The sequence below is a fragment of the Ctenopharyngodon idella genome, chromosome 15, assembly GCF_019924925.1.
Source record: "Ctenopharyngodon idella isolate HZGC_01 chromosome 15, HZGC01, whole genome shotgun sequence".
Classification (NCBI taxonomy): Eukaryota; Metazoa; Chordata; class Actinopteri; order Cypriniformes; family Xenocyprididae; genus Ctenopharyngodon; species Ctenopharyngodon idella.
In genome coordinates, this window is record NC_067234.1 from 28,100,398 (window position 1) to 28,113,638 (window position 13,241).

The 13,241-nt window shown below is 37.4% G+C and overlaps 2 protein-coding genes across 3 annotated transcripts; both read left to right on the forward strand.

Moving 5' to 3' along the window:
• Positions 1 to 1,065: 1,065 nt before the first annotated feature.
• crk (v-crk avian sarcoma virus CT10 oncogene homolog) lies at positions 1,066 to 5,225 on the forward strand. The gene is made up of 3 exons (XM_051863652.1): positions 1,066 to 1,620; positions 2,154 to 2,728; positions 2,952 to 5,225. The coding sequence occupies exons 1-3, from the start codon at positions 1,401 to 1,403 to the stop codon at positions 3,087 to 3,089; spliced, it is 933 nt and encodes a 310-aa protein (XP_051719612.1). The 5' UTR covers positions 1,066 to 1,400; the 3' UTR covers positions 3,090 to 5,225.
• Positions 5,226 to 6,135: 910 nt separating this feature from the next.
• Positions 6,136 to 11,883, forward strand: ywhae1 (tyrosine 3-monooxygenase/tryptophan 5-monooxygenase activation protein, epsilon polypeptide 1). Of its 2 annotated transcripts, XM_051863654.1 has the most exons (7): positions 6,136 to 6,377; positions 8,474 to 8,673; positions 8,757 to 8,863; positions 8,983 to 9,189; positions 9,428 to 9,564; positions 10,114 to 10,153; positions 10,803 to 11,883. In XM_051863654.1, exons 1-6 carry the CDS (start codon positions 6,314 to 6,316, stop codon positions 10,119 to 10,121), a joined length of 723 nt encoding a protein of 240 aa, XP_051719614.1. In that variant the 5' UTR covers positions 6,136 to 6,313; the 3' UTR covers positions 10,122 to 10,153; positions 10,803 to 11,883. The 2 variants fall into 2 exon arrangements, with proteins under 2 accessions (XP_051719614.1, XP_051719613.1); XM_051863653.1 differs by lacking the exon at positions 10,114 to 10,153 and having other exon boundaries at positions 6,137 to 6,377.
• The last annotated feature ends 1,358 nt before the right edge of the window (positions 11,884 to 13,241 follow it).

Consider the following 13,241-nt stretch of genomic DNA (forward strand, 5'->3'; position numbering starts at 1 on the left):
TAATTTATGCGTTAAACAGCACATAAAATGTTGGGCTGTTTGAACTGTGGTAATAATAAACATGTAAGGGATTTCCTTGGGTTTGTGAAGCGGAATATTGAACGGGACTGGTGGAAGAACATTAAATTAGTAATCAATGTCGACATCTAGTGGTTGGCAATTCTTTCGTACATGGACTCGCTTGTTTTATGTAAACGACCGTGTTTGCGTACTTCCGTTTCAACGACCTTTGACTAAATTAGCGAATTAGGCTATAAATAATAAGTAAATGTGTTTATGAAAATAAGAATGGACCAGCGAGGCCTGAAATACGGTTTAGAATGCTGGATAATCCTTTTTAATTGGTAACCCTTGTTTTTAAACATGGTAGTTGGTTTCTAGCTGGTCATTAGCTGATATAAGTTAGTAGACCATCTTGGACCAGCAACAAACCGGATGTTTGTTAAGGCTATTAAGGTGGTCATGGTAGGCTACTGTAGCTGATGATCAGCACCAGCTTGGACTAGCTAATGGCCAGTTTGGACTATACGGCAGCTACTGTCTTAAACGGATTTTTTTAAAGGGACAATTGTGTTTTAGTGAAATTTGGATTATTGATAGTATGAATACGAATAGCGTTAATTATTTGGATGTAAAGATGTAAAATTATATATAATATACTTGTAAATAAATGTAAGTATATTACTAAGTTAATTAAGACGAAACAAGATATGTTCGTATCGGCAAAACACAAACCACAAATTAGATAATAAAAGTAAATAAAATTGTAAAGTATTTGCAACAGCCAATGAAACTGCAGAATAATGGGCATCGTGGATCAATGTGTCCATCTATGCATTTGATTGTTGCAAGCATCACATTTTCTCCAAAACAACCTAAATTCTATTCAGTATCATCCAGTGAATATGCATGACTGCTGGTGTCCCTGGTGTCAGGTGGAAGGGACGCAGATATTAGCAAAATAATGAGTGTTATGGCCTCATTTTTAATATTGACCGCATCAATATGGCTACTTATAGGCTCCACCTAAATTGACTGGGTTATTGCATCACTTCCGGGAAATAAGGTCAAAAATTGTTTCCCTTGTCCGCCATTTGAAATATTTGAACTTCCTTGTGACAACTTCCAATGTACGTTTTGGTTTACACTAAACAATTATCAGAGGATCTGGGCGAATAGTCTTAGTTTTTGCGTCTCATGCACGTTGGGATTCCGACGTCGGCTGTTTTCTTATCCGATTGGAACAAAAAAGCGTAGAAAAGTGTGCGAATGCTGCGCGTATTCGAAACGTGTTCAACAACGGAACGCGGTAAAGTTTTTGCATGAGTTGAACGCTGCTTGCGGATAAGGAGAGGCGAAGGGAAGGCCTGTGAAGCCTGGGCTTTTTTCTTGCGCTAGTCATGGCCGGAAATTTTGATTCGGAAGACCGAGGGAGCTGGTATTGGGGGAGATTAAGCCGGCAAGAGGCGGTTTCGCTGCTCCAAGGGCAGAGGCATGGAGTGTTCCTGGTGCGGGACTCGATCACTATTCCCGGGGACTACGTGCTGTCTGTGTCGGAGAACTCCAAAGTCTCTCATTACATAATAAACAGCATCAGCAGCAATCGCCAGTCCGGACCAGGTAAGCTGTACATCTAAAAAATACAGCAAACTACGGGGCGAATAAATACTGCTTTAGCAAAACGCTTAGCAGCCCGATTAGAAACTTGTGTACTTCTATACTACGAATAGTTGGCACGTAATTTTTTGCGTCATTCTAGTATTACGTAGTAATTTAGTGTGCTCTTTAAGATGTTTACACAAACAGAAATCAGTTATTTTTCAGTATAAACTGTATTTTTGGTTCAGTCATTCAGATAATTTAGGCGTTTTACGAAATGTAATTGTGAATCATGTTTGTATATATTTATGAGGAAAAAAACGCTCGCTTTTGTTTGTAGATGCTCAATAATCAACAATGCTGCGTTTGTAAACTATTATGCAGCTTTTCCCCGGATTTGAGCCAAATAATGTGTGGTATTTTCGAAAACCGATGTTTACACAACAATAGTAATTATTACTTCCGTTATTTACCAAGACTAACTTCATAGGTTAAGGTTTAGCAGATCTTGATCGTCCATCCATCATATGTGCTCTCTTGCTGTCATCCCGCAGGACTCGCTCCTCCTCGGTTCCGTATTGGAGATCAGGAATTTGACGCCTTACCTGCCCTGTTGGAGTTCTATAAGATTCACTACCTGGATACCACCACTCTCATTGAGCCCATCAGCAAAGCCAAGCATTCGTCCTTTATCAGCGTCAATGCCACAGGAGGAGTTCCTCAGAGGCTTGAAGAGGAGTACGTCCGAGCTCTCTTCGACTTCCCCGGCAATGACGACGAGGACCTTCCGTTTCGAAAGGGCGATGTTCTCCGAGTACTGGAGAAGCCGGAGGAGCAGTGGTGGAATGCTCAGAATTCAGAAGGCCGTATCGGCATGATCCCTGTGCCCTACGTGGAGAAGTACCGGCCGGCCTCGCCAACATCAGGGGCCCCTGGGGGGTCTGTCGGAGGAACCGGCGCTCACGGCAACTCCGACGGCCACAGTTCTCAGTCTCCACCTCTGCTTGGTGAACCGGGCCAGTATGCCCAGCCCACATCCTTACCCAATCTACAGAATGGTCCGGTTTATGCCAGGGCGATTCAGAAGAGAGTTCCCAATGCCTATGACAAGACTGCTTTAGCTTTGGAGGTAACACATGTATTTATTTTTATTTACAACATTGTATTGAACAGACACAGATTAAATATTTTGTATGTTAAAAACATGCATTTATATAAAATTGTGAAATATTTTGTTTGTTTGTTTTGGCGCCTCCCAGTGGAACTGTAATTCTCTTAGTCTGTTTTTTACATTACATTAACAAAATAATTCCTCCATTTCTAACACTTCATCTTTTGTCTTGTGTTGTTAGGTCGGCGACATGGTGAAGGTGACCAAGATCAATGTAAACGGGCAGTGGGAGGGTGAGTGCAAGGGAAAGCATGGCCATTTTCCCTTTACCCATGTCCGCTTGCTGGACCAGCACAATCCAGAGGACGAACTGAGCTGAGAGAGCAGACTGTCTTCCCTAGAAGCCCTTAGATGTACACTCATTCACACACATACACACACTCCGGCTCCTCACACATCCTCACTACTGCCCTTAACCTGTCCGCCTCATCATTACCTTGTGCCATTGTGTCTCATGCCAATGTACACAGTACCTGCAACAATTCCCTTGTTAGATTTTATGCAATAATTGAAGATATTTACCAAGTATACACTAAATTCCACACACAACACCATACACTACAGAGAGAGGAGCATTAGTGTGTGGCTTCTTGTGGACTGAGAAAAGAGGAAGAAGCCTGCTTGGACTTAAAACATGAGCGGTTTGGTGTCTTAACAAGGGACTGTTCCTTTGCTTCTTTGAATGCGGTAGCATACACTACTTAGTGTCCTAGAACACAGCAGCTTTCACACTACAAATCATCTACTACATGAAAATATTCAGAAATGCAGATCGAACATGCTTTGAATAGTTTTTAGTCTTTTTGATTGGCTTGTCAGTCACTACAGGCTCAGCGCCGGTCAGACGTGTCATGGGGCGGTACACTATATAAAAGATGGAGTAGCCCGAACCCTCACGGCATTGCGTTTTATTTATGCACAACATTTCTAATGTATACAAAATGGGCCATGCATCATTATTCACTACCGCTAAGTAACTTTGTTTTACTACATTTTCATTATATATTATCAGGAAACGCTACTTGCTCCTTTGACCATTATTGCTGTACTTGGAAGTATTACACTAAATGCGGTTTTGTTGAATGTGTAACCGTCATTTCTAATGCTAGACTCGATACATCAACATAAGATAGACTAAATAGACTTTGTTGTTGTTTTTAAATAAAAATCCAACATTGTGACTTTTCCCACTCGAATTAACTAATGTGTTTTTGCCAGAACTTCCCTTGCCAAGGTTGAAAATACAATTAGTGGTTCTTGTAGTGCCTCTCTTACATGGTGTGGCCCAAAACTGCTTTAAAATTATAGATATAGATATTTCTAAAACAACCCAGTTATCTTTACAATAACGTAATAGGATTGTATGAAGTGTCATATTAATGTGCAAAGCCTAACCTAATGCCTCAAATGTGTTTTGCTCAGTTGATTTTGCACATAGGAGTAGTCTTTATCTACTATTGGTTTATCTGGCTATTGACTCTCTTCCTAAACATCAGCCTCCATCATGCCTGTATTGTCTATCTCAATGCAGAAATGTAGTGTATTTTGTTCTTTAATGCCCAAGTAAGACATTGTTTTCCTAATTGCCTGCCTTAATTGTAGATTGTTGTCAATGACCAAATCAGCATTGTCTTTAGCCTAATTTGTTTAATGCAAAATGTGGGGGGAAAGTGGAGTATGTTTTGTTCAACCTTGCAGAAATGTTTCTTTTAACCTACTTTTAACATTACTATTGACCATATGAGAGAATAGAAATCGAATGTCTGTGGACAAATGTATAAATTATAACACTAACAGACAGGCTACCAGAACAACACTATCAAATGTTAATACTTTTACCCTTTACCTTTATTTGTTGTTACTTTTAAAAAGAAAAGTTGACTAACTTTGGTAACAATGACAATCACCTGGAAACTCTTCAGTTATGTCATCTAAATGTTAGAAAGCTTTGTCGTGTATGTGTGTAGGTTAGCTGTATGTTGTCAGGATGTGACAGCAAGCCGGCCATGTTATGTAATTGTCGCTTAAGTCGTAATTATGAAGGACTGATGTTCATGATCTGTCTTATTAACTGTCTGTTTCAGTCACAAATGACCTTGATGAAATTAGATCACTAAAATCAGCCACAAAGCAAAGCTGGAGTCTTTTAAGTCTGAACTCTCACCTGTGTCCTGTGAGAATGATTTCACCTCAAAGACCATCACTTTCCTCTATGACTGAGTTGAATGAGTAATTGCCACAGTCGTGTCTGTACATTTTAATTGTACCCAAAGTATTATGTTTAGAACCTAAATATCAACACAGTAATTTTGTGAAATTAATCTTGTGTTATCCTTTATGTGCATCCAAGTCTGTCAGAACAGTGTTTTAAGTCACACAAAAAATCCTACGTTTTTGTTACAGTTTTATTCATGTACATGAAATAAAGTTGACCCCTATAGTAATGCTACTCAAACCTTTTACTTTGCCTCTGTTTGTAATATTATGCCTTGATAGCATTTTATTACTCTGTTATTAGGATCAATGTGATTGTAGAAGTGTTTCATTATCTTATCATCCAAGTCATTGTTTTATTTTATAACCAGCTTTATCAATATCTCAAGTTATTAATTCTGATGAACCAAACTGGTTGAAAATTGTGAAGTTGTCTCAGATAGTAATAACATGGTATGTACATGTATCATGTACAATGGTATTTCATAGTGGCACATTTGTACTCTATTGTTAGTGATCTACACTGAAACAGCACACAGTTTATTGTATATGGAGTGATTGATAGAAATACTTGTAAGGCAAGTCTAGACCCAAATGCATTATTTAAAATTATATGAATACATTTATTATTTTATTTTGAATATGTTCAGTTGAAATGATAAAACATATACTCAACCTCATGCTGTTCTAAACCTGTATGACTAACTTTTTTCTACGGAACATAAAAGATGTTTTGAAGAGAGTTGGAACCAAACTATTCGTTACCAAACAGATATTTCTTAAAATATATTGTATGCTGACAGTAAATTAAAACAATTTTGCTTTTTGAGTGAACTATCCCTTTAAGTTGTAATTTCAATTTTAAGGTGTTATTTTAAATGGTATTGCATTTGGGTCTCTAGACTTTTCTTTAACATATTTCTAGCAATTTCACACCACAGAACGACATGAGGGTGAGTAAATGATGACAATGTTCATTTTAGGGTGAACTTTTCCTTTAAATTTAAGTGTTTCTGTTGACTTTTTATAGAATAACGTTGCCCCTAATTGTGCCACTTTAATATCAATGGTTGCATTGCACAAAAAGTGCAGAAAAGCACATAGCATTTATTCTCTACTCAAATAAAGAGGGTTAAAATCCAGCATTCGTAAGGGGAGAGGGAGTGTGGGGAGCTGCACTGTGTGAAAGTTCCCGGATGAAGGTGTAACGCCATCTTTACTCCACCATTCAATCCGCAGCTGTTGCTCGCACAGGGGCCTGCCGGTGAACTCACACTCCTCCTTTACTCCCTATCTCTCACAAAACACGCTCGCCGCGCGCTGTCCACCATGGGTGACCGGGAGGATTTGGTGTACCAAGCCAAGCTCGCCGAGCAGGCGGAGAGATATGATGGTAAGAGACATTGAGAAGTAACGGGAACGTTGTTTTTACAAAGCGAGTGCTCAGGCAGACTAACTGACGGTCGGGTTAGCTGGCTTAATTCGCGGTTACACCAAACGAACACCCTGTAAATGGCAAACCGATCTCTGATTACCCTTTAAAAACGTTGATTCTTTTATTTGTACTGTCCGTTAATTCTGTCGTTGTGATATTGGGGTAACTACAGAATGGCATATGAAGATGGAGACGTTTATTGAGGAGACAAAATGGCGGAGAGTTAGTGGGTGAGGCAAGCTGTTGCTAGCCATGGCGGAGGGGGTGGCTGCAGTCTTCAAGCCTCATGTGGGCGAAGAACGGTTCAAATATTAGTTAACAGCTGTCTTAATCGACCCAATTAATCACGAAAATGAGTTATTTCGGTACCAGGGCGGCCCTTTTCTGCGTTTACCCCCGCAGCACATTACGAGAGACCGTGGCTGTGTCTCAAAACCTTTTGAGCTACCTACTTGGATAGCATTTTTGCGTATTATGGGTGCGTTGGGCTGTGATACCCAAAAATGCTGTCTAGGCAGGTACCTCAGTAGGTTTTGAGACGCAGCCGCTGTACAATAAATCAAAGCAATTAATGCTTTGTAAGCTGAGATACAGTAGCTTTGCAGTGAGATTTCATTTCAGACTGTAGAGAAGAGGTTTACTGACTTGTGGTATTCATGATTTTAACGATATACTAAACCAACAGCTATAACTGTGCTTTGTTGGTAATTTATTGTCTAGGTTAGTCACCCATTAACCTATATTAGCTATCTAGTTTTTTCACTGAATACTTAAAAGTATGCTGCAAGTATGCAGAATTATAGTTAGTTAACAAAGGGTATGCACAGTGTTCTATGACTGAATACTGATTACACAAAGTGAATGCAAATCCAAATACAGTTGTCGTTGTTAATGTTTATAATATCTTGTTCCAATAAATGCCTAATACACACACTATAGTAGAGCTGCACGATTCTGGATAAATTGAGAATCTCACTTTTTTTTTTTTGTTTCAAATAGAGATCACAGTTCTGAAAAGCCAACTAAACAAAATCACATTTAATTTACTAAAGGTTCTAACAAAACATTAATTGCTGCAGTCTATTTTAAAAATATTTAATTAGCTAAATATAATTATTTTTTGAATACACTTTTTGGTCACCACCTACAGTTTTAACGATGTAATTGAAACGATCAAGTTACTTTCAAAAGGTGATTTACTGTATTTTGATTACTACTGTAGATATCAGTGTTTGTATCTGAACTATAAACTTTTATCCCAGTACCTCTGTGATAATTTGAATTTTTGTAACACAGAAATTATGATACTGTGTGGTTGAAAAGACTGTTTGTGAAGCTGTTCCATATTTATACATGACAACTGCTTTCTCTGGGTCAGCGGCAGCACCAACGCAGATTTGAATATTCCACTGTGATCGTACTCGTGAAGGGTTTAATAGACACAGACGAATCGTTGTCGTTAAGGAATAAGATCACATGGGTGTTTGAATTGAGATTGCTTTCTTTTAACGAATAATTGAGTGCAACAGTAGCTGCCCGCTTTATCAGCGGCCTTTGTCCTGAAAGTATTTTCATAGAAATATTAAACACTTTGTTGATTTAAAAACCATGAACCAAACCTACCAGCTATGGATGAATTGCAGCATTGATTGGGCATTAAAGAGTTCTTTAGGCACGATTTGCTTGTCGTGATACTCTGATTTTTCTGCAGAATGCCAAAATGCAAATATTACACCGTTAAACACGTTATTTAAAAAATATAATGTGAGTTGATGGCTTCAACAAAAGCAAATACCATTGATTAACAGCTTAGTTGCTTACAGTGCGTCTGTCTTTAAAGATTTATAAGTTATTATTTAAGATCAATTCCTCTGTGGAGAATGTGAATGGGGTTGTTTTTAATTCCAGAACCCGACTGTTGCACTCTTTGTTTGTAAATGACTAAAAAAAAAAAGTACATATTTTAGCCTTAGTTGTGGCTCGTACTCTGCTTTCTGGCTGTGATTTAATTCCAGTAAGCAAAATGTCCATCACATTCATTTTCAATTTTCCAGAAATGGTCGACTCCATGAAGAAAGTGGCTGGGATGGATGTTGAGCTAACAGTTGAAGAGAGAAACCTGCTCTCCGTGGCCTACAAGAACGTTATTGGGGCGAGAAGAGCATCCTGGAGGATAATCAGTAGTATTGAGCAGAAAGAGGAGAATAAGGGTGGAGAGGACAAATTGAAAATGATTCGGGAATATAGGCAAACGGTAAGAAGTGCGCTAACTGGTGATCATTAACATCACTAGAATGATGCATTTTATGCTTTTAACATTTACTTTTTCTTGTCCAGGTTGAAACTGAGTTGAAATCAATCTGCAATGACATCCTCGATGTATTGGACAAGCACCTAATCCCAGCTGCAAATTCAGGAGAGTCCAAGGTCTTCTACTACAAAATGTATGAAAGCCATGAGTTTTTCCTGAATGAGTCTAAGGTTGAATCGTATGTGACATAATGAGGTCACGGCTTTATTTATACATGTTTTAAACAGACCTTTTCTCCCTTTGATGCCTCAGGAAGGGCGATTACCACAGGTATCTCGCTGAGTTTGCTACAGGAAACGACAGGAAGGAGGCTGCAGAAAACAGTTTGGTTGCTTACAAAGCTGCTAGTGATATTGCAATGACAGACCTTCAGCCTACACACCCTATTCGTTTGGGTCTGGCTCTTAACTTCTCCGTATTCTACTATGAAATCCTCAACTCTCCCGACCGTGCATGCAGGTTTGTTCTTTGTGTTTTGGGGTTTTTTAATGCCTACATCAATTTCAAATCTAGTACAGCAGACCATAAAAGGTTTGCAAAAATGTATCAGTCATATTCTTATATTACATTTGTATGAATATGGTGCCATCTAGAGATTTTAAATAACTTGTTTGGCTACTTATCTGACACAAATTGTATTTTTTGCAACGTATTCCTGTTCTTAATAATAATTTGTGTATCCGGTTGTTGATCTTAGGTTGGCAAAGGCGGCATTTGACGATGCTATTGCTGAACTGGACACATTGAGTGAAGAAAGTTACAAGGACTCGACACTCATCATGCAGTTGTTACGTGATAACCTGACACTATGGACTTCAGATATGCAGGGAGATGGTAAGACGCATCATCGTTTTTTGCCGTTTCAGATGCTAAGCTTGACAAACATGTCTTTGAAACACACTGGTACATGAAGGTGACATCCTCAAAAGCTCCTCCACAAACCAAAGCTATTTTTAGAGCGATTGTTTCAGAGTGTCCCGATTTAGGACTTGCGAGGCATCTCTAATAGAAGTTAAAATAGAGGGGTCTGGCTACTTTGAAAGTAAAATTGTGCAAGCAAACATAAAGATTTAATTTTTTTTATTTTTCTCAGTATAGTGTAGTGGTTTTAATGTTACTGCGTTTTCTTTTTTGACAAGATTTTTATATGTAATCTAGTGCATCCAAGATATTCATTCCTACCCCAGAAATGAGTCAGAAGGCTGTATTTATTTTTGAATAGCTTTTTAAAAAGTATATAGTGACCTAGTGCACATCACTGCATTTCTGTGCAAAACCAGCAGTATAATCTTTCTCTACTACATTTCATGTCATCTTGTAATGTGTCCAAGCTCATGCCGTCCAACTTAACCCATCTTGCCTTTTTTCATCCCCACTATTTAGATTCCTAAAGGAAAATGTTAATTGCCCACAAACTTAATTTGTAAGTGAGGCCACTTTTTCCAGCACTTGCCTTTTTGTCCACAAATTGCATCATCACTCACCCGTTTGTAAGCTTTGTGTTGCGATCTTTGTAGCCACCAGAGTGCTATATGTGCAGCATGTCTGAAACAAACCGTTTCTGCATGATCACTGCCAGATCCTCTTTGTCCAATTGGAATGGCTGTGTTGTACCAATATATTAGAATTTGAAAAATTCTGGTATGTTTTCCTGAGAAATGTACAGTATAGGTGCCTAAGGGTGTTTAATCCTTTGGTTTGGGAACTCAATTACGTGTGACAATTAAATGACCATATGAGATAACACTGCATTCAAATTAGACTTAAGCCAATTTATTTTTTTATTTTTTTTGGGGGGGGGTTGAGCTTGAAAATGACACACATTCTATTTTTTGTAACATGATAGATACGTTTTATTTCTCACAGCATGTATTCAGTCTTTTACTATTGATTATTTATTTTAATTTTTTGCTTTTTATAGCATTTTATTTGGCAAACTCCTAATGCACAGATTTTGCAAGGGTTGCAATTTGATGATGTGCGAAAATGCACAACGCATCACGCGTGGATTTCTTTAAAGGACACAGTTGTGGCACAATGCAATAACAATGGCTTTGTTTTTCTGTGCACAGGTGAGGAACAGAATAAAGAGGCGCTGCAAGATGTGGAGGATGAAAACCAATGAGACAACACAGCCAATATGAGACTCCACCCCACTCCCCCTCCCCTTCCCCAGACCCCACTCACAAAGGGAGCCACCAAGCCCAACCTTATGAGTGGCACTCAACAGCTTGATGCCTCCAGTTTTCTCTCCCTTTGTTTGATTTTTAATATTATTGTTTTATTAGCCCTTAAATTGAAATAAAATATACCACTCATGAAACAAACTTCAAATATGATTTTTGAATGGTCAGAACTTAAGATTTCTTGGAGTTTTTTTTTTTTTTTTTTTTTTGTCGTCCTGGTACAACATTTTTCCTTTTTTTTTTTTTAATGTTCATTTGCTTTATTTCTCAACATTTTTATCAGTTGCTGGATATATTTTGAGTTTTTCTTAATGTAATTACAGAAATTAACTTTTATTACTATTACTGATATGTCTACTATTAGTGGTTTGAGCTGTAATATTTCTGTGTTAGTGCAATTATACGATGCAGTTAAAGAAAACAATTAAACCTTTAAAAAAGAGCAAGTCTAAACAAAGTGCTCTTTTTGTTAATTTAGTTTTTCAGAGAAAGTCGAAGCAAATTTCTTGATATCCATGTGGAGCAAAATGCTTAACATCACCAAGTAGTAGTTATGTAGTAACATTTACCAGTGGTCTGGACTGTAATTTGTGCTAAAATACTGTATTGCTCACATAGGCTGATGATGGTGGGTGGATGGCTGCAGCTCTATAAAACTGAAGGAGCCTTGTTGCTTTTAGAACTAAGACAAATGCAGGTCTCCATTTGGCTGTCTCAAATAGAAAAAAAGCACTAATAAAGTTGATTTTAAGCCTGCATGAGTACATGAAATAGTCTATTTTTCCTCTTCCCCCCTGAATCTACATAATGCATATAATTTCTTCTGTACTTTATGTTAACTTGAAACTAGTTTGTACTACTGGATATCTGACTGGAACCACAGACCTAGAATCTGTATTACAACCAAACAGCATGGAATTAACAATTAACTTAAATAAAACTGCCTCAAGTAAAATATTTAACCACCTCTTTTGCACTCAAAATGTTTTCCTTTCTCCTTTATCTTTACATTTTATGTGCTTTTCCTTCAATGTGAAACAAAATTCTCTCTTGGGTTGGTAGTGAAGCGTTTACCCGGAAAAGTTTATTAAATTTATGTTTTATAAAGTGAATATTTCTGCTTTGGTCTTGCAGGAGGAAGAAATCAATATGATTTGCATTTGTAAAGTAGAAGTTGGACTGTATATTCATTGTATAATGATGTGTATTCATTCAGATTCTGCACATATCTAACATTCAAAGAAACTATTTAGTGCACTAAGAAGATTGTAACTATCCATGTCCGTTCAGGTTAACAGGAATGTTTTCAGGGCCCTGTGATGAGATGGCCCTCTATAGCAGTGGTTCTGGGGGTCTGAGATGATTTAAAATAAGATAAAAAAAATAACCAGGATATATGAGGTAAAAGTAGTAGTAGTATATCACCAAGATACTGAGATAGAAGTATAGACATATATATAATCTTAAAAATGTGATTTTTTGACCTGGAAAAGTCATGTAAATAAAACATTAAAGCAGCATGGGCATTTTTATAACGAAAATTCATTAGTTATGCCAGGCATTAATGGGTAGAAATTGAGTAAAAATATTAAAACATTCTTAATCCTTATCCAGTAATCCACAAATGACTGGAAAAGTCATGTAAATTTATATGTAAGAGTGGGATGCCTGAGAACAGCTTTTAAAACTTCTGGAAGAGGGTACGTTTACACGACAACGATGTATTAAAAATGGAAAAGTGAATTATAATTTTTTTAGTTATTTCTTTTAATCTATGAACATTCCTAGTATTATTGAAAAAAAGTTTGAAAACAATAGAGCAGATGTACCAGAGGAAGCCTAAAACCAACTTTGACTCCAAGGTCCCTCAGTTACCCATCTATTTCTATCTACTTCTGCCATAATGATGACACAGCTGCTTGTTTTCAAACTTTTTATTATTAATCAAAACTAGAAATGTCAGAAAAAAAAAAGAAAAACCCAAAAAACCCAGAATTGATTTTGAGATTCCACAAGTCTGTTCTTCAACAAAAACGACAGTTGTTAAGGGAAGAAATTAAAATAAGAAAGATAGTTTACATGTTGACAAGTAAGTTTAATTAAGTTACATTAGTACCAGTTCAAAACTGCTATATATTTTAATCCACGAAGGTCTAGGCTAAAGTTTAGCCTTGTTTCTTGAATGTTGGGCACAGTGCAGGGGTTTCAGGTCTTAAAGAATTTATTAAAGTTTTTTTTTTTATTATTATTTATTTATTGAATTTTAAAGATGGCACTAATCTAAAATGGCCTCTCAAGTTTTTTTGAAAGAGAACAGTCACAGTT